General features: G+C 33.8%; 1 protein-coding gene across 1 annotated transcript in view; it reads left to right on the forward strand.

Moving 5' to 3' along the window:
* Positions 1 to 27,074, forward strand: part of LOC145691730 (phospholipid-transporting ATPase ABCA3-like) — a 148,169-nt gene that overhangs the window by 107,337 nt on the left and 13,758 nt on the right. The window contains exons 10-13 of the mRNA XM_081767061.1: positions 4,405 to 4,560; positions 6,984 to 7,055; positions 11,761 to 11,899; positions 17,669 to 17,918. Of these exons, the coding sequence (XP_081623187.1) occupies positions 4,405 to 4,560; positions 6,984 to 7,055; positions 11,761 to 11,899; positions 17,669 to 17,918 (617 nt within the window). The remainder of the gene's footprint in view (positions 1 to 4,404; positions 4,561 to 6,983; positions 7,056 to 11,760; positions 11,900 to 17,668; positions 17,919 to 27,074) is intronic.

Below are 27,074 nucleotides of genomic sequence, written 5' to 3' on the forward strand. Positions count from 1 at the left end.
AATGAGAATCTCTTTAATTATTTCAACACCGGAAAAGACTTTGAGTCCTGTATGATGGAGTTACCAAAACAAAAACTATTTATCGTTTGTATTTACAGAACCCCGAATAGAAATATTAAGGTACTAGCACAAAATTTAGATGAGATACCGTAAACTGGATATACGTTGGCCCTTTAAGGGCAACTTTTGACCAAAGAAAGAGAAAATTTTGATTTCTTGCGATATGTTTATTATGGTTTCCATCAATAAGAAAAGTTGTGGATATAAATATTGGTTCTAGTGATTTGTTTCCAGAACGTGGGAAGCAAAATTCTAGCAATTGCTAGCAAGTAAACATTTATCATATATTAAGATCCATAACTTTTGTTTATTGCATTGAAGTGACATATCCTGAATGCACAAATAGAATATAAAATCATGTTCATTAGCGAATATTAATAAGCTAACGCCTTTAATGTTTGCTCAATTACGCACAAAATATTAAGCGTTTTATTGCATGGGGTAACATTGGCTCATATTTTCGTGTTGGTAATGGCCAAATATTAAAGATGAAATGGTGTACAAATAACGCGATGTAATAAGAAAGATTAACCCCAACTAGTTTCTAAAAGAGGATATTATACAGTCTCTGACTTCCAAGAATTTTCTTCCTAAAACTGAGCAATATGGTACCGGTAAGGTACTCTACCTAATGAATAATATGGTACTGTTATTTTTGGATGTTAGGTATTCATCCACTTAGAGAGATTTTCATTGAACGATATTTTGATTCGCTTCTAAATTGAACAAAGTGATTTCACCCCTATGTTTGTAATATCGGTATTTTAAGGTAAATATTCAAAAATTTGTAGCGTTCTTTTATAGATGTTTCGTATTCACTGAAGTATGATATAAATATTTTCATCAGACGATATTTCTCGTTCGACTGAAATTGAGTAAAAACATTGATAATTTCACATGTGTGTTTATAATACCATGTTCTTCTCTTCTGCTTCTTAAATACAGTGCTACAATAATACTTTCATGTATTAGTTAGTCATTTTGACAAAAGGGCTAAAGTTACCCCAATCATGAAAAATCTTCCATAGTGTCAAAAATTGGAACTATAATCATCATTCTTGGTCACACTGAGTGTTTATTGCTTTCAAAAGAAAGCCAAAGGATTATATTTTAACAAGGAGAAATGTCATTAAATTACATGTGCATATATGGAAGTGTAATAAAAATGGCAAAAAGAATGGAATATGAAAAACGAATTGAGTGTTCTAAAAAATAAAACAAAAACACTTTGGAAAATAGTACTGAGTGAAACAAATAATAAAGCTTCTTCTTCTAGAGAGATAGCAAACATTGAATTGAATCGTGGAGACACTAAAATAACTGACCCGGTATCAGTTGCTAACATTATAAACAACTATTTTACTGAAATAGGAAATACAAATGTGACGGGTACTAACTTCGCAATAAAATCTACTGAAGATAGGATACAAAAGACAATGTTCCTTCAGTCAGTAATACCAAACAAAGTTGCTCTAATAATTTCAAAGCAAAAAGACAAATGGTCTGTAGGTTATGATGACATTCCAATAATATGATGGTAATACTGAAGAATAGTTCCGCTCTTATAGAGGAATCGTTGACATATCTTATAAATCTTACCTTTTCGACAGGGCAGTTTCCTCAAAAATTAAAGTTAACAAGAATTAAGAAAATTCATATAAAGAATGATAGGCACAAAGTAGAAAAATGTATACCTATAGCCTTACTTTTACTTCTCGAATCAACTATGCAAAAACGTATAATAAGCTTCGTAGAAAAGTATAATATAATAGACATTGCTCAAAATGGTTTCCAACGCAAAAAATCAACTGAGACGGCAATATTTAATTATTTCGATTATATCAGTGATGTATTAGACCAGTGGTTCTCAAAGTGGGGTCCGTGGACCCTTGGGGATCCGCGGGACCTAGCCAGGGGGTCCGCAAATCCTAAAAATTGAAAAAAAATGTAATAAAATGGAACTCACAGCTGTTATGCAAGAAGTATTTTTACGATTAAGAAACTACAGCTGTGAGCAGTACGAGTACAAAACAATAACTATTCATCATTTCCAGTGCTCAAGGATTTTTTTTTTTTTTTGATTCTTCAGCTGGAAAACTCTCTGCTGAATTGTGCAAAATACTTGTAAGACACTTGAAAGCATTAGCTACAAGTTTTTGAGAATATTTCCCTGTCCCACAACCTGGTAATGGTTGGATTCAAAATCCTTTCACTAATATGGAAATCCATTACATGAAGGTATGAATCTCTCTAATACAGAACAAGAACAGCTATTGGAACTATCCTGTTATACCTCATGGGAAAACGTTTTCAAAGAAAATTAAGTTTGTAACTTTTGGTTCCGTGTGAGCTGTGAGTATGAAGAGTTGTCTAAAATGGCATTGCAACATTTGATGCCTTTCCCTACCACACTTACGTCAGCAGACCTTTTCTGCACTTTGCAATATTAAAACCTTAAAGCGAAATCGTCTTAATGTGGAATCGGACCTAAGATTGATGATAACAAAACTTATTCCAGATTTCAAAGCAAGTATGGAAAAACACAAAGAATTTCATTCCTCATATTAGTGACCCCACATTTGAAAACATTGTTTATCAAGTAGATTTCCTTTAAAAAAATGATTTCCTGTTTTGAAAGTTGCTGCATTTTCAATACATATTTCGTTCACTAGGAAACAATCATATATCTTTAGAATAATTTTTTATTGGATTATTTTTCTTGTCAGTCGTAATTCTAATTAGTAAAATTTTATATATTTTTATATATTACGTTCGAGAATCACTGCATTAGACGACATTAAGAATGTACGGGTGTTTTTCTAGTCTTAACTAAAGCATTTGACCTTCTTTCGCATCAAATACTCCTCGAAAAATTAAACAATATCGGTGTAAGAGAAGTTGTAATAAATAGTTTCAAAGCTATTTAGAAGATTGAAAGGAAGCCGTACTAATTGATCACACTGATCAGCGGGGTACAAGTTCCAAATATACCTCTGACATTAAACCAATAAAGTGCGGGTGCCACAAGGCTTGATTTTATTGCCTATTTTCTTTATTATTTTCATCAATTATCTTCCAGCTTACATAAAAACAGCCAGACCAACCATGATTGCTGATGATACAAGTCTAGCCATTACTGAATACACCGATGGTAAAATGCCAGTTAGTATCGAAAAAACAATAGAAGAATTAAAGTTATGGCTTGAAAATAACAAATTAAAATTAAATACCGATAAAAGTACAGTCATAAACTCTCGAAATACAAATGTAAATAATACAATCATATCTATTAAAAATAAATTAAAAAATAACGCTAGAGCAATCGAAATTTCTAGAACTGTGGGTAAGTAATACACTAATGTGGGATAGGCACGTATGTGTACTCCAAACAAAATTTTGTTAGGTGCACTATGCCTTAAAAAGTGTGAAAACATCATTTAAAATATCAACGTTAAAAGTAATTTATAGTGGTTTGTTTGAAACTCTACTTACATATGGAATAATACACTGGGGAAACGTAGCAGCAAGTAAGACAATTTTTAAAATTCAAAAAGGGGTACTGAGAACAATGAAAGGTACAAAATCAAAAGTATCACTTAGAAAAATATTCCGAGAGCTTTAAATTCTCCGACTGCCTTGTCTTTATATACTGCAAACGGCAATCTTTATAAGAAAATACCTTAAACTGTCTCTTAAATGCAACAGTGACATTCATACAGGCAATACTAGGAACAAAAAACGATCTTGCAATTCCTATGCATAATACAGCACTTTACCAAAAAGGTAAAAAATATACAGAAATACAAGTTTATCACAGCTTACCCATCAATATAAGTTTTTTAAACAAAGACTAACCAAGTAACTACAAGAACACTGCTTTTATACTGTCTCGGAATTTTATGAACATGCTCAAGCTAGAAACTTGTATTAATCAACAGGAAGGTATTTATTTTATTATTGCATGAGTAGTTATTCTTATTTGTATATTATTATAAACAAATATCTTCAATACATGTTTACTAAATACTAAACGAAAATAGCATAACGTGTTCAAAAAGCTACTCTCGTACTGTGAATGAAACCAGGTAGATGAATAGACAAGGTGTGGTATATATATGTATTAATATATGTCGTATAGTAAGACTAATATGATGTATAAGAAATTATTGTAGTACTTTCTTATACGATTCATTGTGGGACGACTTACACGAAAATTACGCACTTGACACACTTCTACGATGCGTGAACTTAGTGTCGAAAGTAAATCTTGCTTAGTAATATTCTTACTTACTTTTCATATTAAGTCACTGTGCAGAATTATTTGATTCGTACTTTCTTTTATAGCTAAGAGGATACTCTGATGCTGAATCTGAAGAATTAGCCGAAAACCTAATACATGATTTTCAGCTTTATACTGCAAAAAATATGATCCCACATATGTTATCAGGGGGTACTAGGAGAAAATTATCTATAGCAATTGCATTAACTGCTGGGACTGAGGTAAGTCTTTGGGAAAGATCAAAATAGTTCAGCTATACGTGGTTGATAGTTAACCAAATATGTTACTAAATTAGAGAAACAGTAGAATAAAAATAACAATAATATACAATCAGTATTGTACACTCTTTTCTACGTTAATTGTTGCCAGATACGGTATAGGGAATATGTTGTTGGATTTACAATGGCAAGAGATACGCTTTTTAGAATACAAGGGCAAGTGTCCGCGTTACATGCATTCACAAAACCATAACCAAGGACAATCTTATACTAATAATCGAGGGTAACAAATCTTAAGGGCAATAAAGTACAAACCTCTCTACTCATCTTTATATCAGCAGAAGGAGTTGCTGTTAAATTTGTTTAATAGTAATGTGAATAATAACACATTGGCAAGTGATTGGAAATAAAGCAGTTATAGATTTATGAAACTCTGTTTAATGCCTCCGCTTTCTCGAACACTACCAACATCTCAGTTCAGGTTTGTGTAAGTACTGGTTGGAATAGAGTAACAAAATCAAATATAGAACCTGTTCCGCAGACACCGTATTCATATTTATTTATTTATTTATTTATTTATTTATTTCAATGCCCTTGACAGAGCTAAATGCTCTCTTTAACAAGTGGCAAGCAAAAGAATACATAAGTTAAATTACAATAAAAGAAAGTTTACAAAATTCTAAGAAAAATCTACAAATTTAAAATATTAAAGAATACTAACAAATTATAAGTAAAATATGTGAATACATGAATATAATACAAAGAAATGATGCTAGGAATACCAAAGTAAAAAAAAAAAGTACCAATACGGATAACATAAATGATGCGTAAATACATAGAAAATGAGAAAATGATGAGTCAATGATGGAAATACAAGAGTGACTATTGATATATAAATTTTAAAGCACATTGCTACATTGAACATTGTTACTTTAGTAATTTCGAATTATAGAGACATATTCACCAGAAGGTATAGAAAGATCCATCTTTATACCCTTCATAATTAACTGATGGTGAAGATTACACAATCTAAAAGCTGGCAAATGTTGATGTTGAATTATATTTGACCTGCTTATAGAAAATGGTATATGTAAGAAAATGGTATATGTAAACTCAAATGTACAGATTTAACATTTAACTTATTATATTGCAAAAAATCTTGCACAAAGTAGTTAATAATCTTATACAATAAAATATTTTGTGGGTGTAATCAACGAGGAATTAGCATAGGCATAGAAAATTCTTACAACAAAGCAGAATATGATACTCTTTTTAATTTAGCTGATCTATTGTACTTTTTAAAATACAAATAACAAAGATATTTATATTGAACACGTTCTAAATCATCAATGTGAGCTTGAAAATAAGGGCTCCAAATTTTACAAACATACCTATTAATCGCTATTCCTTACTTCTTTATTTTATGGCAATAAAGGGTAAAACCAAAAACCGTTGATTTATACCTGTTCATCTTTGAATAGAGGCTTAAGGGAGTTAATAAATCCTATCCTTGGTACGCTGAATCGATTGCAGATAAACGCGTCTCAATGTCTTCTACAATTTTTTCCTTTATTAAAACCATTATTGAAATCATAACTACTAATAAATTCAGCTTTCGATTTAATACTGTGATAATATACTATATATATATATATATATATATATATATATATATATATATATATATATATATATATATACTATCTTGTATCGATTGAAACAACCGTTTGCCACTATCTATTACCATTTTGTTCAATAACAATAAACGTTCAAATCGGAAACTGTTAATTAAAACTGTTTCCTGTTTGAATAGATTATTAACGAGAAAATGGAACCTATTCTTGGTATCCTGAACGGATGCAAAAATTTGCACGTTGATAGCTCTTACCATTTTCGTAAACGTCGAAATATACCACACACTTCTCATTTTAGCCAAGCTCATATTACAGAACCGAACATCAGTAACTTGCTTTGAATGAAAATCTGAGAAAATGGTTCAATTTGCATTATCACTGACTCGTTAGTTCACCGTATGTTGCCGTTCTACTATTTTCACGTAGTACGAAGTTTACCTCATGACGCTATAAACAAAAATGGACTTTGGTAGCCACCTAGCTCGAGATTTTTGACGTTTCCAAATGAGATGTTTTCATTATATATACTTTAAATTCAATAGTTTATCATTAGGAAAAAGTACATAGTGCTAATAATGTGCTCTCAAAAACTGGTTTGTATTAATATTTTTATAATAATGAATTACTTTATATTTTGCACGAGATAAAAATATCTCAGCTTTTATCGATACTTTAAGTAAAAAATAATAAGAAAGATTATCTTTAACGTATTATATAATATTTTATTATATTCTTGACAATTAACAAAACATTCAGAAATTATGAACTGATGTTGCTCATCTTTATTAACAGATAGTTATTCTTGATGAACCTACTGTAGGTACTGATATGGAATTTAGAAGACGTCTGCGGTACTTGTTACTGGTAAGTACTTGCAAATATGTTTGTTTCTACATATAGTAACAATTCAACAATTTTAAAGTACGTGCACCCTATTCCGAAAGGTATGAGCGAATTGATTATGCCTAATTTGAGCTAAAATATTCTTAAGTCCAACTTTCGGGTATCTTCGGAAACAGTAAACTGAAGATGCCAGGTGCGAGACCGAAGCCAACTTTCTCAATAGAAAAAAAAAAAATGTGCAGATGTGCTTTTCTTCTTTAAAGTGTAATTAGACATGTTGAAATTTTATTTTATTTATAACAGGTTTCAGATACAGCACTAGGCCATTTTATACTGAAACATTTTAACAATTTGATAACATAACAATTTAATAAGAATTTGAGGTCAAGGTGGACAATACAACAGCGACATTAAAAATAATAGCTTATTTATAGATAATCTGAAATTATACTCACCTGAAAAAACGTCTACAGTTTCAGGTAACTGATTATAGGTATTAACAATTCGGTTTAGAAGGGACCTTTGGACAATATTCTCTCGCCGCTCGAGTGTAAAAGAGATCACTAGACCGTGTTGTTCTAGCGGGTACGCGAAAATTAATCTGCCTTAACAACTGTTCACATGATATGTGGCCACTTACAATTTTGGGTCTAGGTCAAAACCCCCACACTCAAGAAATGTCAAAACACCCACACAAACGGTCATAACCCCCACACAAATGGACAAATCTCCCAAACGCACGAACGGTCAAAACCCCCACAGCCAAAACCCCCACACTCAAGAAATAACAAAACGCCCACACAATCGGTCATAACCCCCACACAAATGGACAAAACAGCCACACATAGCAACGGTCATAATCCCCACATAAATGGACAAAACTCCCACAAAATCGGACAAATCCCCCACACTCTGAAATGATCGTCATGTCACGTCTTTGTTGCGGCTGTTTATGACGCCCAAGGATAGTAGTTGCAACATCAGTTTAAGTGAAATAAAAAATGTTATTAAAAAGTACAAAGGCAATACATGAGTATGGGTGTTTTGTCAATTTGTGTGGCAGTTGTGACTATTTCTGCATGTGGGAGTTTTTTCCATTTGTGTGGTTTTTTTGTCCATTTATGAGGGGATTGTGACCGTTGCTATGTGTGGCTGTTTTGTCCATTTGCGTGGGAGTTATGACCGTTGGAGGTTATGACCGACTACCTGTGTGGGGGTTTTGGCTGTGGGAGTTATGACCGTTCGTGTATTTGGGAGATTTGTCCATTTGTGTGGGGGTTATGACCGATCGTGTGGGCGTTTTGACATTTCTTGAGTGTGGGGGTTTTGGCTGTGGGGATTTTGACCGTTCGTGCGTTTGGGAGATTTGTCCATTTGTGTGGGGGTTATGACCGTTTGTGTGGGCGTTTTGACATTTCTTGAGTGTGGGGGTTTTGGCTGTGGGGGTTTTGACCGGTTCCCACAATAATTTTTTGCAAAAATATTAGGTCAGAAATTTTGTTTCTCTCTAGAGGAGGTTTGATATTAAGGGATTTTAAAACGTCATTTTTTGGAAGTGTTCGGAGATGAGGTACTCAGTAGGATACAATGGCTAAAAAAATTAATTACGGAATTTATTTCTTTAATGAGTAGGACAGGCCATAGACCGGATAGGAGAACTCAATAGTGGGAGCAACATATGACTTATAAAACAAGCTTAAAGAATTAGGATTTTTTATGTGAGTGAAGTGATAAAGGAGTCCCAGTTTTCTCATAGCAATACAATATATTGTCCTTATATGATCTGCAGAAGTAAGCTTACTGTCAACGATAACACCAAGATCTCTGAAAGAGGATACAGGATTTATGTTCTTATAACCAATTTTGTAAATGTGTTTTATAGGTTCCTTTTTTCGGAGAAATCGTAAGAGAAGCACATTTTTCGATGTTTAAGCTAAGTTTTCAAGATTTACACCAGTTGAGAACAATTGAAGCATCATGTTAAAGAGCAAGCGCATCATACTCGGATTGAACTTGTCTGTAGAGTTTGCAGTCATCAGCGAATAGAAGAATATTGGTAGATCTGTTTGTGAACAAAGAAGGAAGATCGTCCATGTATAATAGGGATACAAGTGGGCCCAGAACACTGCCTTGAGGAACTACAGAAAGTTATGGGAATGAAATGAGAAAAGTATCTTGAAACTGAAACTCGTTGTGTTCTATTACTGAGATAGGTTTCCAGAAGATTAAGCAATTTACCATGTAAATTGAACCTAGAATTGAGTTTGTATATAAGAAGATGGTGTGGAAGGAAATCGAAAGCCTTAGCGAGGTCCAAATACAAAATGTCGAGTTGAGAAGTTTCTGAGATGGTGTCTACAGTATTGGACAGAAGAACAGATAAATTAATAACACAAGATTTTCCTGGCAAAAGGCCGTCTTGTGAGGAGTTTATAAATAGAGCAACAAATTGAAAGATCCTCTTTTTGATTATCTTTTCACAAACGAGTGAGAGAGGTGGTAATAGAGAAATAGGTCGATAGGAGGACAAATCATTCTTATTCTTAGTAGACTTATGAATATGAGTGATATTAGCTCTCTTCCAACAGTTGAGAAAGACACCTTCTGCAAAACAGCGATTTAGTAAATTCGAAAGGGCTTGAGAAAGCGAACTGGCAACACTGCGTAAGAAGCAAGTGTAAATATTATCTGCCCCTAAGGCGCTCCGCTGGGGCAATGTCAAGAGAAGAGAAAGTACTTCGGTCAGAGTGGTACTGATAGAAGACAAAGATTCAGAACAAACAGGTTGGAAAGGATAGGTGATGGAAGGAGGTGGGAGGGGATGGAGCAAAGCTACTAGCAAAATATTCATTAAACACCTTTGCCCTGTCTTTTTCATTTACACAATATGCATTTTTGTAGTTCAGTTCTTAAGTATAGACAAAAGTAATATTCATTGAAATATATAATAATACAGTATTTCTAAACTATGTATAGTGAGCAAATGCTGCTTTTGTCACATACATTTAAATACGTGAAATAGTATTTCCAATGGAGGAAAAAACAGTTCTTTCAACATTTATAATAAAAATGAAAATAAGACACTTGCAACGGATATGTATGTTATAGTTTTGGAAATTTTAGCTATATTTCTCCAGAAGAAGCATCGCAGAGAGGTTAAAGTTAGCTTAGTAGTGAAACGTGTGGTTTCTAATTGCAAAGTTGTGAGTACGATTCCCAGTGGCGTATTTAGGAAGTGGCTATCGGGCTCAAGCCCCCCCCCCCAAGTAACTTCATTATTACTTTTGGCATTATACGTACAACGCAAATGCTTCTTAGTGGTTCTCAAACCCCCGAAACAAGACCCTAAATACGCCACTGACGATTCATGTTTTTCTTCAAACTTTTTGGTATGTAATGCTATATTCCTCAATGGATGAATATTTATATAGAAGAATTACATTAAAATAAATTAGTTGCGTATACATTCATACAATCATTTCAGAAAATAAGTAATTATTATGTTAATAATATAACATCCGAAATATGGTGGGTATTGACAGAACGTTGTTATAATAATAAATCATGTAATAACAATAAATAAGTGTGTGTAGTGTATTTGTGTGCAACTATTCGTCAAACGAAGGTTACTTCTCAATATTTTCATTACAGCGTGGTATTTATCTACGAATATATATATATATATATATATATATATATATATATATATATATATATACGTACATAAATATATATATCGTTCTTTGCATCCATTACCCGTGCATGGAATGATCTTCCACTCAGTATACGACAATCTCAATCAATCAATCTATTCAATAAGTCGGTTGAGCAGACCATCCATGAATCTGTCTGGGCTTACTGATATCTGTGTCCGTATGTGTGTGTGTGATTATAAGTGTATTTTTGTTGTCATTTTAATGTCTGTGTGTTTTTTTCAAGTATTATTCTATAAATACTCAACATTATCATATTAATCTTGATGTTTGCATGGTTAAGTGCGAGACAAGGCATGATTAGCCTTAGATTTGTCATGTAAAATAAGACTAAATAAATAAATAAGCATTGCAAGGTAGTTGCTTGTTGTTAGAACACTGGAATCGGTAGACAATTAAAACATACGTAAAATAGATGGTTACTCATTATAGTTTAATTGTAGTTATAATGTTGCCCCCACATCCATCTTTATATATATATATATATATATATATATATATATATATATATATATATATATCGTTCTAGCTTTGATATACAGATCATGTATCAAGTTTTCGATTTAAAATGACTGTATTTTCATGTATACTATTGTAAATACGTTTTGACCGTACACAATTCAAGTAACCAAATTATATTGTGGTGCATACAGTGATTTTATCCTTCAATTTCCAACCGTGCCTGTGTCAAAAATGCAGAAAAAATAGATCAGATTTAAGGAAAATCGTAAGGACCTAAGGTCACTATTTTGGACCTGGTCTGTTGGGGACGGTCTAGCTTTTTCTGTTCATATGTGTACGTAAATGCAATTCAAACAATTGACAAAAGTGTCTTTTCAGTTTATTGCTTCAGTTTCTATTGTATACTGAAGTTTTCTTATCCTTAAAAATAATATTCCAATTGATTGTAAAATAAATAAATAAATAAATAAATAAATAAATAAATAAATAAAAATTAAATATTTCGTAAATCATCTGATGAAAATATTATTCTTTTTCAATTTCTTTCATAGGAACAGAGATCTCGTAAAATAATTGTTATAACGACACATAATATGGAAGTGGCCGCACAATTAGGTGACAGAATTGCCATTTTGGGTAAGGGTAATATCCTTTGTTACGGAACGCAACATTTTTTAAGAGAAATGTTCGGTGAGTAAATGTTTGTTATACAGTAATATTCGTAGTGCAGTTTCCGTATGTTTACGATTTAAGAATCCTGGGTATATTGGTATTACTTCTACAGTGATATAAGTCACAAATTTACAGTATTCTCGCTGACAATATATATTATCAGTGCAGATATTGTAAATTTGTGACTGATATTACGGTGAAAACAATACCAATCTGCATAGTTAAATATATATTAGATGCGCGCTCCAGTTTCTCTAGAACTATGAACACATAACCTAAGAGAATACAAAATGGAAACGTTATAGTATTACGTTTTTCTGAACATCGATTGTAGACGATTTTGACTAGCAAACAGAAAGCAAAAGCTACAAATACTGCCATGCGTCCTTCTGTGTTTTAGATATTTGTCATGATGAATTGAGTTAACACAGAAAAAACGGAAAAGCTATTTTTTTTTTCCATTTAAGAACTTAGTCACTGGAAATACCACGTTTACCCGAACGAGCGAGCCTCTGTCGCTGGACGAAAATCCACATAATCTTACTATGAATGCGAGTCTTAACGAGTCTCTAATCTTGAGTGTAAAACCATGATAAATTTCGTAAGGATATTGTGCATCAAATCAAGGAGAGAGCTCTGCCAAAAGTTTTAAATAACTTTCTATGTCATTCCGTGGTTTACTTTAGTTTGAGAAGAATTATGCAACAGTTTGCAGGTTTATTGCTTTTAATATTAAACTACTGAATAAGCGAAAGACAGACAAGACTTAGCAATGAAATTAACCTTATTCCAAAGCCAAGAAACTATTCGTAATGGAGAGAACTCTACCTAGGTAGTTTCAACTTTCAAAATTTGACCACATCGTTACTATTATCTTTCAAAAATTAAATGTTTCAAAGGTTTTAAATGCCCAATCCCTTACAAAATCGATAAATGGATTTTCGTTCTCTCTGTACTTCATACAATACACCATAGAAATAACATAAAACTTATTTTAAAAAAACTACATGTTTTAACGACTTGAAACTTACGGTTCTTAACGGTATATTTAAAAGAGTTAAAAAGGTGTCCTCCTATATGATGTTCCAAGGCGCATTTCATACGTACAGAACTCTAAACTATACCGCCGGTGTTTGATTTTTCCGTATCATCTTGCTTTTATTTTCTCATTGATCAGGTAGAACAACAGCAGAAGGAATAATATTACAATTTCAGGTGTGTTTTGACTTTCTGTAGTCATCTTTTGGCAAGGGTAGAGGATGTAGTAAGATTTTACAAACGCAAAGACCGCCTAGATTCTTCTATTAATAAAAACTAGGAATAAGTTTACAGCTGAAAACTAAATTTTAATTTATCTTCCATTAGTCCATAAATAGCTATTATCAACAAGAATATTTCCCTTATTTAGTGTGGCCAGCACATTGGCTTCCTTCAATATTTATCTCTGAAACTATAGTTATTATTATTATTATTATTATTATTATTATTATTATTATTTTAGAAATGAAACATCCATATCTACTTCTAAACAAAACAAAATTGTTATTTTCTGTCCTACCAGGTCTAGCACTCTATCATTCGTTTTCCGCTCCCCCAGATAATTCACTCCTTTCTTCTTCACACCCACATTTCGAAAGCTTCCAGTCTTTTTTCACCATTTTTGGGTACTGTCCATGTTTATGACTTATGCAGTACAATACTCCATATGAAGCATTTTATGTGTCTTTTCTTCAACTCTTCTTTCAAAATAGACTTTTCTTCCTCCTAAAGGCTTTTTTTTCGGTATTTCTCTCTTTGCTTTTATTTAACGTTCACATTTCATATTATTACTAATAATAATACCCAGATGTGTCGAAAACTAGTCACCTGCTCTATTTTCTCCCCTCCTACTTCTATATTTGACACCGATCCCTTCGTTCCAATTACCATGGCTTTAATCTTTCTAACATTTATATTCATCCCATATTCTTCACAGCCCATTGTCAAGTTTTCTGACATCTTATTGATTTTCTCCTCAGATTCTTCAACAAATACAATATCATCTGCAAACCGTATACACCTAATCATTCTACCTCCTACTGAAATGCCGTCTCTATTTTGTAGGATCTTTTTCACTATTTTTTCTAGATAGATATTAAATAACGTAGGCGAGAGACAGCATCCCTGTCTAGCTCTCCTTCCTATTGCACTCTTCTCTGTCGTTTCCTCTTGTATTCTAACACTTACTTTTTGGTTCATATATAAGTTTCTTATGAGTTTTCGAACTTCCCATTCCAACCAAACTTTCTTTAGAACTTCAAACAATAATTCCCAATCCACGCGGTCAAAAGCTTTTTATAGATCAATAAATACAACATACACCTCTATCCCTTTTAATATAATCATTTCAGCTATCACTCTTAACAATCCTATTGCATCTCTTTTACCGTTACTCCTTCTGAACCTGAACTGTTCCTCTTCAACGTTTTCATTTGTTCTTCCATATAACATTCTGTTCAAAATTGAAAGCAAATTTTGGCTGCATGAGATATGAGACTATAGTTCTATAATTCTCACATCTTTTTAATTTTTGGACCATCTTCGCAGCTAAGCGCTTAGCGTACACGCCCTTGGTGTGGAAGACCTGGTTTCGATTCTCGGTGGGAGCTCATGTGGTTTGGATTCCACGTTAATCAGTAAGTCCCCTCTCATCTAGCCTCGCTGCTGAAAGGGACATTATCATCAAAATAAACTCTTTGAGTTCGATTTCTTAGCCATCTGTGTCGTGATCGTCTTCAGGAAGTCTTTTGGACATTTTTCTGTTTCGTATATTTCATTGCAGTCGTAGCTTTTTTTTTTTTTTTTTTTTTTGCTCTTATCTCTCATATTATTAACAAATTCAATTGGTATTTTATCTATGCCGGTTGCCTTTTCATTCCTAATCTCTAATATGTTTTATCTAACTCATCCCAAAGAATACTAAACCCTTTATCATCCTCGCCTATTTAATTTTCTACTTCAACATGCAGGCCACATCGTCGCATGAGAACCACAGGAACCTAACTCAATTTTCGTAGGTTTACAGTTGAAAGTACAAACATATTATTTGCTTAGAAAGATGTGTTTTTAATAAAAGGGTAATTGAGCTACATTACAACAGATGATCGACAAGGAGAATACAAGGTGTTCCGTTCCATTTACACCAAGTGGGGCTTTCAAAATTATGTTCAAACATGAAGAAAACCAAAACCGCATTTTTAGAGTTACGTTGCTCTGGTTCTCATGCAACGACATGGTTTGTCTCTACTCTCATATAAGCCCTCAACATATTCTTTCTATCTTCCTAAGACTTTGCTGCTCTTGTTGATTATCTTCCCATTCTTATTTTCTATGCCATTGTTCTAAACCCTTGTTTCCATAGATATCACCGCCTTGTACCTTTACTCATATTTGCCGACTCTTTTTAATTCTTCTTTGTCCTCGCATTTATTTTCGTAAAACTCTTTCCTTACTCTGTCTGTTTCCCTTCGAAATTCGTTGTTTAACTTCCTGAATATCTTTCTGACCTCTTCTGTATCAACCTGTTTCCTCGTCTTCCTTTCGCTCATATTCTGTAACGTCTGTTCTGTAACCATGGTTTCTTAGCCGTGTTATGTTCGCGGTAATCTACTACCCCTTCTGCAGGCTGCTGAATGAAACGTTTAATATACTCTGCATCTGTCCTTTCTTCGTTTGAGCATTTCTCTTTGAACTTTGGAATGGAAAGTGTTCTTACTTCCTCGTTACTTGATCTTACTTCATATGTTATATCGAGTTTTAAAAAAAATATATTACCACGGATTTTTTCTAATAAAAGTAGGATGATGGATTCCACGACAACTTCCTTTCTATAAAAAGGCTAATTTCCTGTTAAACGTAACTCTATGGAGGTATAGGGTGAATAGAGAACTCGAAAACAGATTTGTAAGTGTACGTGGGTTTGTGATTGTTATACAGCTGTTTCTTGTGCTCTGTTTCGTTGGTTGAACAACTCTTTCTTTAACTAAATATATTTTACAAACATTGCTAAAGGAATTCTGTAAAAGTATAATAACTTCACTTTCCCGTGCGAATCTTTACGTTTAGACTAGAATTTGTAACATATGGGCAAGCCTATGTTTAAATATCGACTTCACTGTAATGTTTTACATCACAAATTCAACAGATAGTGTGTAATTTTTGCGTTATTTAATTATTACGTGCATTTTTTCCTTGTTCGAGAGGCTTAACAGAGCTTTGATACTTAATCCAAGACGCAGTGTTTGCTGTCAGGATACATTGTTATAAAGATGCACAGAAAAGCAAGTGAAAAGTGTCGCCTACCATGTCAATTAATATTGAACATTTGTGATTAAAGTAAAACATTTGCAAGTAAGAAACAGTGCGTTCTACTGGTTGATTTTTGCAATAAAGATGTTAGCAGCTGGTTTGCCATTTCTTAAGCCTAAGTGAAAATTGTAAATTTACTATAAAATGAAGTCACCTAACATTTCAAAAACTGTTGAAGTATGTAATTATTAGAAAATTAGAAGCCCATTTAGAGATCGTATTCTCACTGATACTACAAGCTATTCAAGTCCTTCCCGCTGTACTACTGGTTTGGTATGCGAATTCCGGGATTCTATTCCTCACGAAAGCATTGACATTTGAGAGATTAGCATTCTGGACTGGAATCCACCTTAAACTATTTTAATCTTTCATGCAACAATGGTGCTTAAAATAGTCGCTAAACTTCAGAAAAGAAACAAATATTTGTCAAAGAAATACCTAGTGAATTGTATAAGTTTCTTTAAGTAGAGGATAAGTAATATTATTGTCCTACGAAATATACACAGTCCAGAACGCTGCACTAAGCTAACTTAAATGTAGTTTCTTATTTAAAAACAAAATATTTCTTTCGAATTATTTTGTTTCAATGTCATATAAAATGACTGGAAAGCTATGTTGAACTGTTTTGTAAGAAATATTACTAGCAGCCTGGTTGTACATTTAGTAGCCAATTATTTAAATTGAGTGGTCCTATAGCAAAAACTGCCCATGTCCACTCATATAACATCCCAGAAGATCGAGTAAAACTATAGGATCGATGCGTTTTGTAGAACTGGAACTATGTGAGGATGTTCAAGTTTTTCACATGAACACACTAAAGTATTCTCACTTCTACAAAACACTCACATCCTGCATTTTTCTTTTTAAGGTTTTCTGAGATTTCCTGTGAACGGATAAGAGCTGCTTCGGAACTGGACGACTCAATTAAACTTCGCACATTTCTATTTATTGTAGATACGTGTACTGTAATTACAGTAAGAATTTTCTAACTGTTAAAGTTGATTCATTTCTAAGCGTTAATAATAATTGTATTCATTAATTGTATTGTGAACTATATTTATTAAATTTGTAACCGCAAACAATTAGATTGTTACTAGTTATGTCAAGAAATAGTGCGAACTTATTAAATCTAACGGCCTCGTTTTAACTACTTAAGCTCCATCTAACCGAGTTATAATTTGCAGTTACGTTAACGAGTTTATTTATTTTCTTTGATATAATTAGGTGCTGGAATGAGTTGTAATAATTTTAATGAGTTTGTTTATCTTCTTTAATATAATTAGGAGCTGGAATGAGTTGTAGTAATTTTAATGAGTTTGTTTATGTTCTTTAATATAATTAGGAGCTGGAATGAGTTGTAGTAATTTTAATGAGTTTGTTTATCTTCTTTAATATAATTAGGAGCTTAATTAGTTTGTTTATCTTCTTTAATATAATTAGGAACTGGCTATGTATTTACTTTCACAAAAACAGATGGAACAAAAGTTTCTGAAATATCAAACGAGATTTGGGACAAGTTTCCTGACGCAGACATTAAAGAAGAAACTAGTAGCTATATTCAGTACATGATCCCAATGGACCAAAGCAACAATTTTCTTCTCCTTCTGGAATATTTGGAAAAAAACAAAAGTACCTTGAATTATAACCACTTAAGTATTTCTGTATCAACCATGGAGGATATTTTTCTAAGGTAAGTTGAAAACATCACTTAGTACCTACTATTTGCGTAATCTTACTTTAATTTTTTTATACTATTGCTGTTGTGATTTATTGCCCTGTTAAATATACCAGTTTGTTGGAATTCGTAATAATTTTAATCTCTTACATATCAACACGCACCATTTTTTTTCCTAAAGCTCCAGGCAGGGACGTACGCGTGGGGTGGATCCTGGGGGTCCGGACCTTCCCTTCCGAAATTTCAACTTTTATGTAAATTTAGCCTACGTGGGTTCCTGTCACCACGGCATGGCGCGTCCTCAGGTTGCGGATCGAGGAGAAGGCCTCTAGATATAGAGGTTAGCTGCGAATATACTGAATAAGCAGTCGCGAACAGACGACTAGGAGTGGTCCTCCAGCTTGGGGGTTTGGGTAAGGCTAACACCCTCATCCTGTAAAAAAAGGTACTTGTTTAGAAACATTCACAAAAGCCTCGGACAAGGACTGATAACTTGGCATGACATCAGCAAAAGAAAATGGACATGAGATTTGGAACATGGAATATTAGAAGTCTTTATAGGGCAGGCGCGTTAAAATCTGTAACGAGTGAGTTAGAGAAATACAGGATGGACTTAGTAGGAGTTCAGGAAGTTAGGTGGGAAGGAAATGGATCTGAGAATTCCGGAAATTTTACGTTCTTTTACGGGGAAGGAAATAAAAATCACCAGTTAGGAACAGGGTTTTTCGTTCACAAACGAATATTACCAGCAATTAAACGGGTTGAATTTGTTACTGACAGACTTTCTTTTATTACTCTTAAGGGACGGTGGTGTGATATTATTGTTTTAAATGTACATGCTCCAACTGAAGATAAGGGTGACGATATAAAAGATAGTTTTTACGTAGAAGTGGAACGGATATTTGACCAACTCCCGCGATACCATATGAAGATTCTATTAGGGGATTTCAATGCGAACGTAGGACGAGAGGATATTTTCAAACCGATTATAGGGAACGAAAGTTTGCATAAGGAAAGTAATGACAACGGTGTTAGACTCGTGAACTTTGCAACATCCAAAAACCTAATCGTGAAGAGTACAAAATTCCCACATCGCGACGTTCATAAATACACTTGGACATCACCAGACGGAAAAACACATAATCAAATTGATCACGTTTTAGTAGATAGAAGAAGACAATCTAGCATAATTGACGTCCGGTCGTTTAGAGGGGCTGATTGTGACACTGATCACTACCTGGTAGCAGCGATAATACGGGAGAGATTATCGTTGAATAAATGTAATACTCAATGTCCGAAAACGGAGAGATTTAATTTAAAGAAATTAGAAGAGAGCCAGGTAAGAGAAGAATACCAGATTGAAGTTTCGAATAGATTCTCGCTTTTAGAAGACTCGGAGTGCACTAGTGTTGAGGATACTTGGATTGAAATTATAGAGATAGCATTAAAAGTTCAGCAATATAAAAATTGGGACACGCGGAAATATGTAGGAACAAACCATGGTTCGACCAAGAATGCATTAAACTAGTAGAGAAGAGAAAACAGGCAAAATTACGGTGGCTACAAAATCCGAATGAAATAACTACACAAAATTTCGCAGATATCAGGCGGGAAACTTCCAAAACTTTTAAAACAAAGAAACGGGATTTTTTGAAAGCAGAAATTAAGGAACTTGAAGATAATAGTAAAAATAAAAATATTCGGTACATGTATAAGGGGATCAGTGAATTTAAGAAAGGCTATCAACCTCGTGCTTATATATTAAAGAAATCTGACGAAACAGTTCTCACCGATACGGATAGCATCTTAAATAGATGGAAAGATTTCTTTGACGATTTGCTGAACACGCAGCCAAAAACTAATGTGCGTGGAGAAAAGGAGAAACACACCGCAGAACCGTATATTCCAGAACCCAATCGAATAGAAGTGGTAGCCGCTATAAAGAAATTAAAGAAACACAAATCTCCGGGTGTAGATGAAATTCCGGCTGAGTTAATTTTAGCTGGAGGCGAAAAATTGTGGAACAATATACACAAACTCATTCTCCTTATCTGGAACAAGGAAGAATTGCCACAAGAGTGGAAAGAGTCAATCATTGTTCCAATTCACAAGAAAGGCGACAAAACTGACTGTAATAATTATCGAGGCATTTCTCTTCTGTCAACATCCTATAAAATCCTTTCAAATATTCTGTTAGCAAGATTGACCCCATACGCAGATGAAATTATTGGAGATTATCAGTGCGGATTTAGACGAAATCGATCAACTATCGACCAAATATTTACCATTCGCCAAATACTCGAAAAGAAGTGGGAATACAATACCCCGGTACATCAACTATTTATTGATTTTAGAAAGGCTTACGACTCGGTTAGGAGAGAAACATTATACAACATTCTTACAGAGCTTGGAATACCGAGAAAGCTAATTAGATTAATTAAGATATGTTTAAGTGAATCCCAAAGTAAAGTCCGGGTAGGAAAATTTTTGTCCACGAGCTTTCACGTCGAAAATGGCCTGAAACAAGGAGATGCGTTGTCGCCATTATTATTTAACTTTGTGCTGGAATACGCCATAAGGAAAATCAAAGATAGCAAAAAGGGCATAGAGTTGAACGGCATTCACCAGGTTATGGCATATGCTGATGATGTAAATTTAATAGGGGATGATAGGAGAACAGTAGAAATAAATGCAGAGATATTATTAAACGCTTGCAGGGACATGGGTTTAGAAGTAAATGCAGAGAAAACTAAATACATGGAACTGCGTCGGGACCGTAATACGGCAAATTGTGGAGGCATTAAAATATTAAATAATACTTTTGATAAAGTGGATACTTTCAAATATTTAGGATCAATATTAACAGACGAAAATCATATTCACGAAGAAATTAAATGTCGACTAAAACCAGGGAATTCGTGTTACTATTCGGTTCAAAATCTCTTGTCGTCGCGAATTCTGTCGAGGAATTTTAGCTTAAAATATATAAAACGATAATCATGCCTGTTGTTCTGTATGGTTGCGAAACATGGTCGCTTACTCTGAGGGAAGAACATAGACTGAAAGTATTTGAGAACAGGATCCTGAGAAGAATATTCGGACCCAAGAGGAACGAGAATGGGGAATGGCGGAAGCTTCATAACGAGGAACTACATAGTTTATACGGTTTACCCAACATTGTTAGTGTCGTCAAGTCTAGGAGGCTTAGGTGGGCAGGTCATGTAGCTAGAATGGAAGAAAGTAGAAACGCTTTCAAAGTCTTGACTGGTAGGCCCATAGGAAAACGACCATTAGGAAGACCTAGGCGCAGATGGGAGGATAATATTAAGATGGATCTCGCAGAGATAGGAATACAAAGTAGAAACTGGATCCAATTAGCTAAGGATAGAAGTCAGTGGAGAGGTTTTGTGAACGCGGCACTGAACCTCCGGGTTCCATAGGCCATAGAGTTAGTTTAGTTAGTTTAGCCTAATTTTAGAGGCAATTGTAGGGATTTTTATACAAAATACCCTCATATTCAGTTAGGATCCTCCGAAATAAATTTCTGCGTACGCTACTGGCTCCAGGCTAGTTAGAAGAGGAAAGACCAATCACAGGCTGGTGTATGTCAGTAAAATATTGTTTCTTAAATAGGCGCTCTGGGCGGCTGTGGCTCTGCTGCTCTCATGGAGTCTTACGACTTGAAGGCGGTGCTCGTAGTACGCCGTCTGCTTCTTGTAGTAATTTAAAGTAAGTTGCAGTACTCCATCGTACATACATGTGATTGGTGTTGACAAATAGGAGCACGTGTAATTGTTTATAAACACAAGGACGTGGTACATTACAATACCAAAACACAATTTCAAAGCTAGTAGTTGATTTTATAAGACAAAGTATATTCAATTTTCGTTCAAAAATACACTTAGCATTTCAAGGGATGTAGTTAAGAAACAACGCTAGAGCCAGAAAAGAACTAACTGAGAATAATATAGAATTCGCAAATTAGTTTGTACGTACGAAATTTCCTGGAATATGGTAATTCTAGATATTCAATTAAAATCCTTCGCTAGTTTCCTTAATACCTACTCACTGTGTAGATACAACGTATAATTCCTGGGGAAAGTTATTTTATGTGAGCAAAATCAAAAGCTTATATTAGATTTTCAACGAATACGTAAGTCCGTTACGGCTATGAGAAACTTACTTGTGTTAGTTATTTTAGGACGTTACTCAGAAATGAAGTCTTACCATGCAGGATTTAGTTTAAAATTTAAGTTTTTTATTGTTATTATCACGAAATCTAATCCAGAAAAGATGTTTTATTTAAATATATATAAATAAAGGAAGCAGACACGTTGCCAGGATTTCGTGAAGGAGGGAATCCATGACATAAAATACTGTGGTTTCCACGCCAGGAGTTTGATCATTCTAAACTATTTTACTGGAACATATACTGGTTAGTTTAGCCAGGATTTCGTATCGTGAGAGGGGGGGGGGGGAGACGTGACATGAAACACTGAAAACCCAATCAATCTAAACTACTTTACTATCAACATATATTGGTTTGGAATATTTAAATTCCAAACCAATATCTAAATATCTAAATGGAATGTTTAGAATATTTAAATAGCTCTTACAAAACTAAAATTGAATGAATTTTGTAAAAGAAAAATACGAATTTCGTAATAGGCAAATCTGCGAGAGCTCTCCAGAAAGTAATAGACGTTTTGAAATAAAAAAAGCAACAGATTCAATAGACCAAATTGTATTATTCTTGAGTCAGAACGTAAAAGGGAATAAGTCAAAAATGCCCAATTTTTTTCTTGCACGAAATAACATGTTTTTGATAGATCTTTGTATCGTAAGAAGAAACAACTCTTAACTTAAATATTTATTGCTAAACTAAAACTTGTCTCAGCTAAATAAGTAATGTATCTCGTTAATAGTACGTGGTAAAAGGAAACAAGTCTGACTTAATTAATTTTACTTCTTCTTTAACATTAAATCATAAAACTTGAAACGGAATAAATTAAACAATATTAAAGTTGGTTGAAGGTTTCCGCAAGTGGTTCCGCGTTTACTTTGACCTTTATCGCCTTTCATTGTTAATTTACAGTGAAAGTTTTGACTTCTGTTTACTTGCCTTTGATATAAGTGAATAACAATTGATATTCTGAGAAGATATGCTGACGATTTTCTTTTCATTCAACTACACGTAACCAGTTTAAGCTTTTTATTTGCGTTTATTAAACTCGCTTGCTGTAAATTTACTTCGCAATTTACATTGCTTTTTTTTCTTTTTTTTTTTGGTAGTGTGTATGTCGTGATGGAAAACAATAGCATTTGCAAGACATTTGGAGAGTTATCGAATTCCATAAGTGACATATCTACATTAGATTCCAATCCTAGTTTTCATCCCAAAAAAGAGTTCTGATTCATCGAATTCACCCTTAAGAAGCCAAAAGAAAAAATCAACAAAAAATAAATTGAAAAAAAAAAAAGAATGTCTACCAGCAAGAGGTGAGTTCTGCGGAGAAGTAGAGGTTAGTGCGGATGTAAATATGACTGATGCTAATGGCGAAAAGAGAGTTGACCAAGTTTCCGGTAAACCTAAAATGTCTAGAAAAGAAGCAAAGACTAGAAGAAAAAAACTTAGGACAAGAATATATTTCCAAAAAGGTGTTTTTGTGGTAGAGAAGAAACGAAAAAATCTCTCCTGTTGTCGCATGCAGTGCAGTACTAGGATATCTGACGAATGCGCTGATTCTTTGTTCAGAAATTTTTGGAAACTTGACAATCACATAACACAATACATTGTTGATTGCATAAAAATATATCCAAAGGAGACTTCCAAACCTAGGAATGTAAATCTATGTTCCAGAAATATCAGCTGTAAATTTTTTGTGCGACTTTGATGATAGAAAGCACCTAGTATGCAAAGAGTATTTCCTAAAGATATTTTCTATTGGCGTAAAATACGTTAACATTGTCAAAGAAAAGAAGAAATATTGTCTCATGGACTGTTGAATTGTGACAACACAGGGTTTAAACGCCGATAAACAAGATATTAGGCAATAAGTAAATGACTTTGGGTGCTCATTTGGAAAAACTTTGAACCTGCAATCACACTAGGGTCGCCAACGAACTAAAAAGAACTATTTGCCAAGTTATGAACTTTACAAGGAAGAAGTAAAGTTAGTAACAAGAAACAAGTCAGTTACACATTTAATAATGTATTCAGACACATGTGACGAACAAAACGGCAATGTCAATTTTGTTTCGATGTGTAGTTACGCCATGACAAAGAAAGAGACATTACACATCATAGATCATAAAATTTTAGAACCAGGTCACACCTACATGGAATGTGATAGCGATCATTCTCGAGAGAAACATCTAACATTGTGATAAGAATTGCACACGAATATTACTAAATGGTTCGAATAGCAAAGGGAAAGAAGCCAATCACTATTGTGGAAATAAGTCACAAGGATTTTCTTCCTTTTTCTGGTCTTCCAAAGACTGTGCTTGTTCATCAGTACAACGACAGCGAAGGCAGAAAATCTAACTTTCTCAGTATATATTGGTTACGATACGACCGAGAACTTAGTATAATTCAATACAAGGAGACTTCCACCGATGAAGATCCGTTCAATACACTTGATTTGCGTCTCAGAGAATCAACAATCAATAATGTTCTGATAGAACCGTCAAATTCTGGAACTAACTCGATAGATCATGCTAAGTATAAAGATCTCATTTTGCTTCTACCGCTTATACAACCAATCTGTCATTTATTTTATAGAAATTTGAGAACATCAAAAAGTGTACCATTTGTTGATCAAGGAGCTACTCTTACTGATGATGCTAATTACGAAGATGAAGATTAACACAGCGGTAATGATATCATTCTGTATGATAGCATCTTTACAGTATTCCATATACCACTGAGTGAAGACAATAATAGAAACAAAATTATTTTTGTTGTAAGAAAGATTTTGTATTACTCTTCTTTGATATTATAATGATTTTCTGGTTCTGAAAATTGTTTAGTTTGATATCAAATACACTGGTAATACTTTCTTTGTGTATGTAGAAAAATTTTAACAATAAAGATTGTTCGTAGTGTGACTTATCTCCTTTTATAACATACAGCCTAGTTCGATTAAAATATTTAAATGCTAAAAGGCAGAAGGTGATAAGTCGAACAATGTTTGTTTTTTAATAAAAATATTTATCTCAAAGATAAAATAGCAAAATATGTGCAGCTAAATGTCCAAACTTGTGATCAGTTAATTGGCTCTCATGTGGGATAAATATTTCTGTTCCAAAAATGTTTCCAAATATTCAACAAAACTTCAAATCGTTCTCCTAAAAAGTAGGATTTTTGACTTATTCCCTTTTACGTTGTAACTCAAATGTATTTGAAAGGTACTCTCTCATACCAGTTTTCACATAATTGCCATGCACATTAAGGAACTTATCATACTGTGGCACAAGTTTCTCAGTATCGTCGCCGTAGAAATCTGCCTCCCGCGATTTCAACCACTGGCTTGTACCGGCATGTAGTTAGGCGTCAGTATCAAAGCGTTGTTTAGCGACCTATGTCTTCATCGCTGGGAAGAGGTGGTAGTAGCTTGGTACCAAATCCGGGCTGCTGGTGGGTGATCGAACACCTCCCATACACAACAATCCAAAAGCTCTCAGGCACGGAGGACGTGTGTTGTCGTGAAAAACAACACCTTCGCGCTAAGTCTTCTTCGGCACACACACAGTTCGCGAAGGATTTCAATTGACTTGTAGTTTCTTGCCAACAAAAACCTAATCACAGAACGCACCTCACAAGATGCGGAATTTTCTATTGCAGCGCACATTGTAACACGTCACAGAAAACAGTGAGACCGTCATAGTTCTCACGCTACCACAGCTGGATGCGTTGTAAGTGTATCAACGTTCTGACACCAAGACGTTGTGTCCACTGCCGCGATAGGCCAAAACGTCTGGCATTTTGTGGACAGCCCTCGTATAAAGCATCAACCCAACAATGTATTTTATCCACATGGACAAATTATAAAATTATTCATGGTATTAAGTAAAACAAATAAATATTTATACGTAATTGCAAATTTTAATTCTATCTTCACAACATAGGGAAATGTTCCTTACTATCCCGAAATAGTAAATTAGCTATTTACTGTGTTGATCAGCTTAAGAAAAGTGGTCTGCACGGCTGGATACCCCTCAAACTCTTCCGTTAATGATATTAGGAGAATTTAACAGCGCTTGAATTCCTTCAGTACCGGCACATTCTAGCTGCTGCCGTTCGGATAGGAAGCTCCCAGATAGCATGACATTGGTCCCATTTATGATAGGTAAATGCTCACTATAGGACCTTATATGCGCTGATATATACGCTCATTCAAGTCTTCCTCTGTCTGTAATGAACACTGGAGTTGTTACTAATCGCAGAGGCAGATAATACAAAACAAAAACCTTCTTGAACACGTTTTCGTTCCAATTGTTATCGAGACTAGTGCCGCTTGGGGTGCAACAAGTTTTGATTCTATTAGGTAGGTAGGAAGACGCAATACTTGCGTTTTCGGTGAAGTTCATTCTACATCTTTCCTAATACAGAGCATAGCTTTTCTTATTTAACGTTGCAATATGTCACCGGTCTTTGGCAGTTTACTAGTGGAAAGAAACTTGAGAAGGTAAACCTTTTCTAATAAGAATAAAAATTTAATCTTTTGAAAAGTTGTGGTAACAAAGTTCAGAGTATTTTCCATTATGTAATTATAATTTATTTACAAAATTATAATAATGTAAAAATTAAAAAAAAGTAAATGAGATATAATTCATCATATTCAATATTTGATGATTATACCAAACATTCTGCTGTATTGTCAAGTTAAAATGGTAATTCCACTTACTATTTTTTATATGGAAAAACTAACAAAAAATTCAAATTACCATCAATAAGAAAATGTTTCCAAGATGATTCATACTGTTATACTACCTAAATATTCTCTACTTAAGGAAAGGAGTTTGTAACAGAGAGGAAGAAAAAGTAAAATTATGTTTGTTTTTATTTTCCAATATTTCTAGACATCGAAGCATAATATTACACTAATACACGGATTTAAAGTACCATGCATTAATGTTTGTTTGAACACAAAGTAATCGTAACTGATT

The sequence above is a fragment of the Thermobia domestica genome, chromosome 8 (assembly GCF_964235325.1).
Source record: "Thermobia domestica chromosome 8, izTheDome1.hap1.1, whole genome shotgun sequence".
In the NCBI taxonomy this organism is placed as follows: Eukaryota; Metazoa; Arthropoda; class Insecta; order Zygentoma; family Lepismatidae; genus Thermobia; species Thermobia domestica.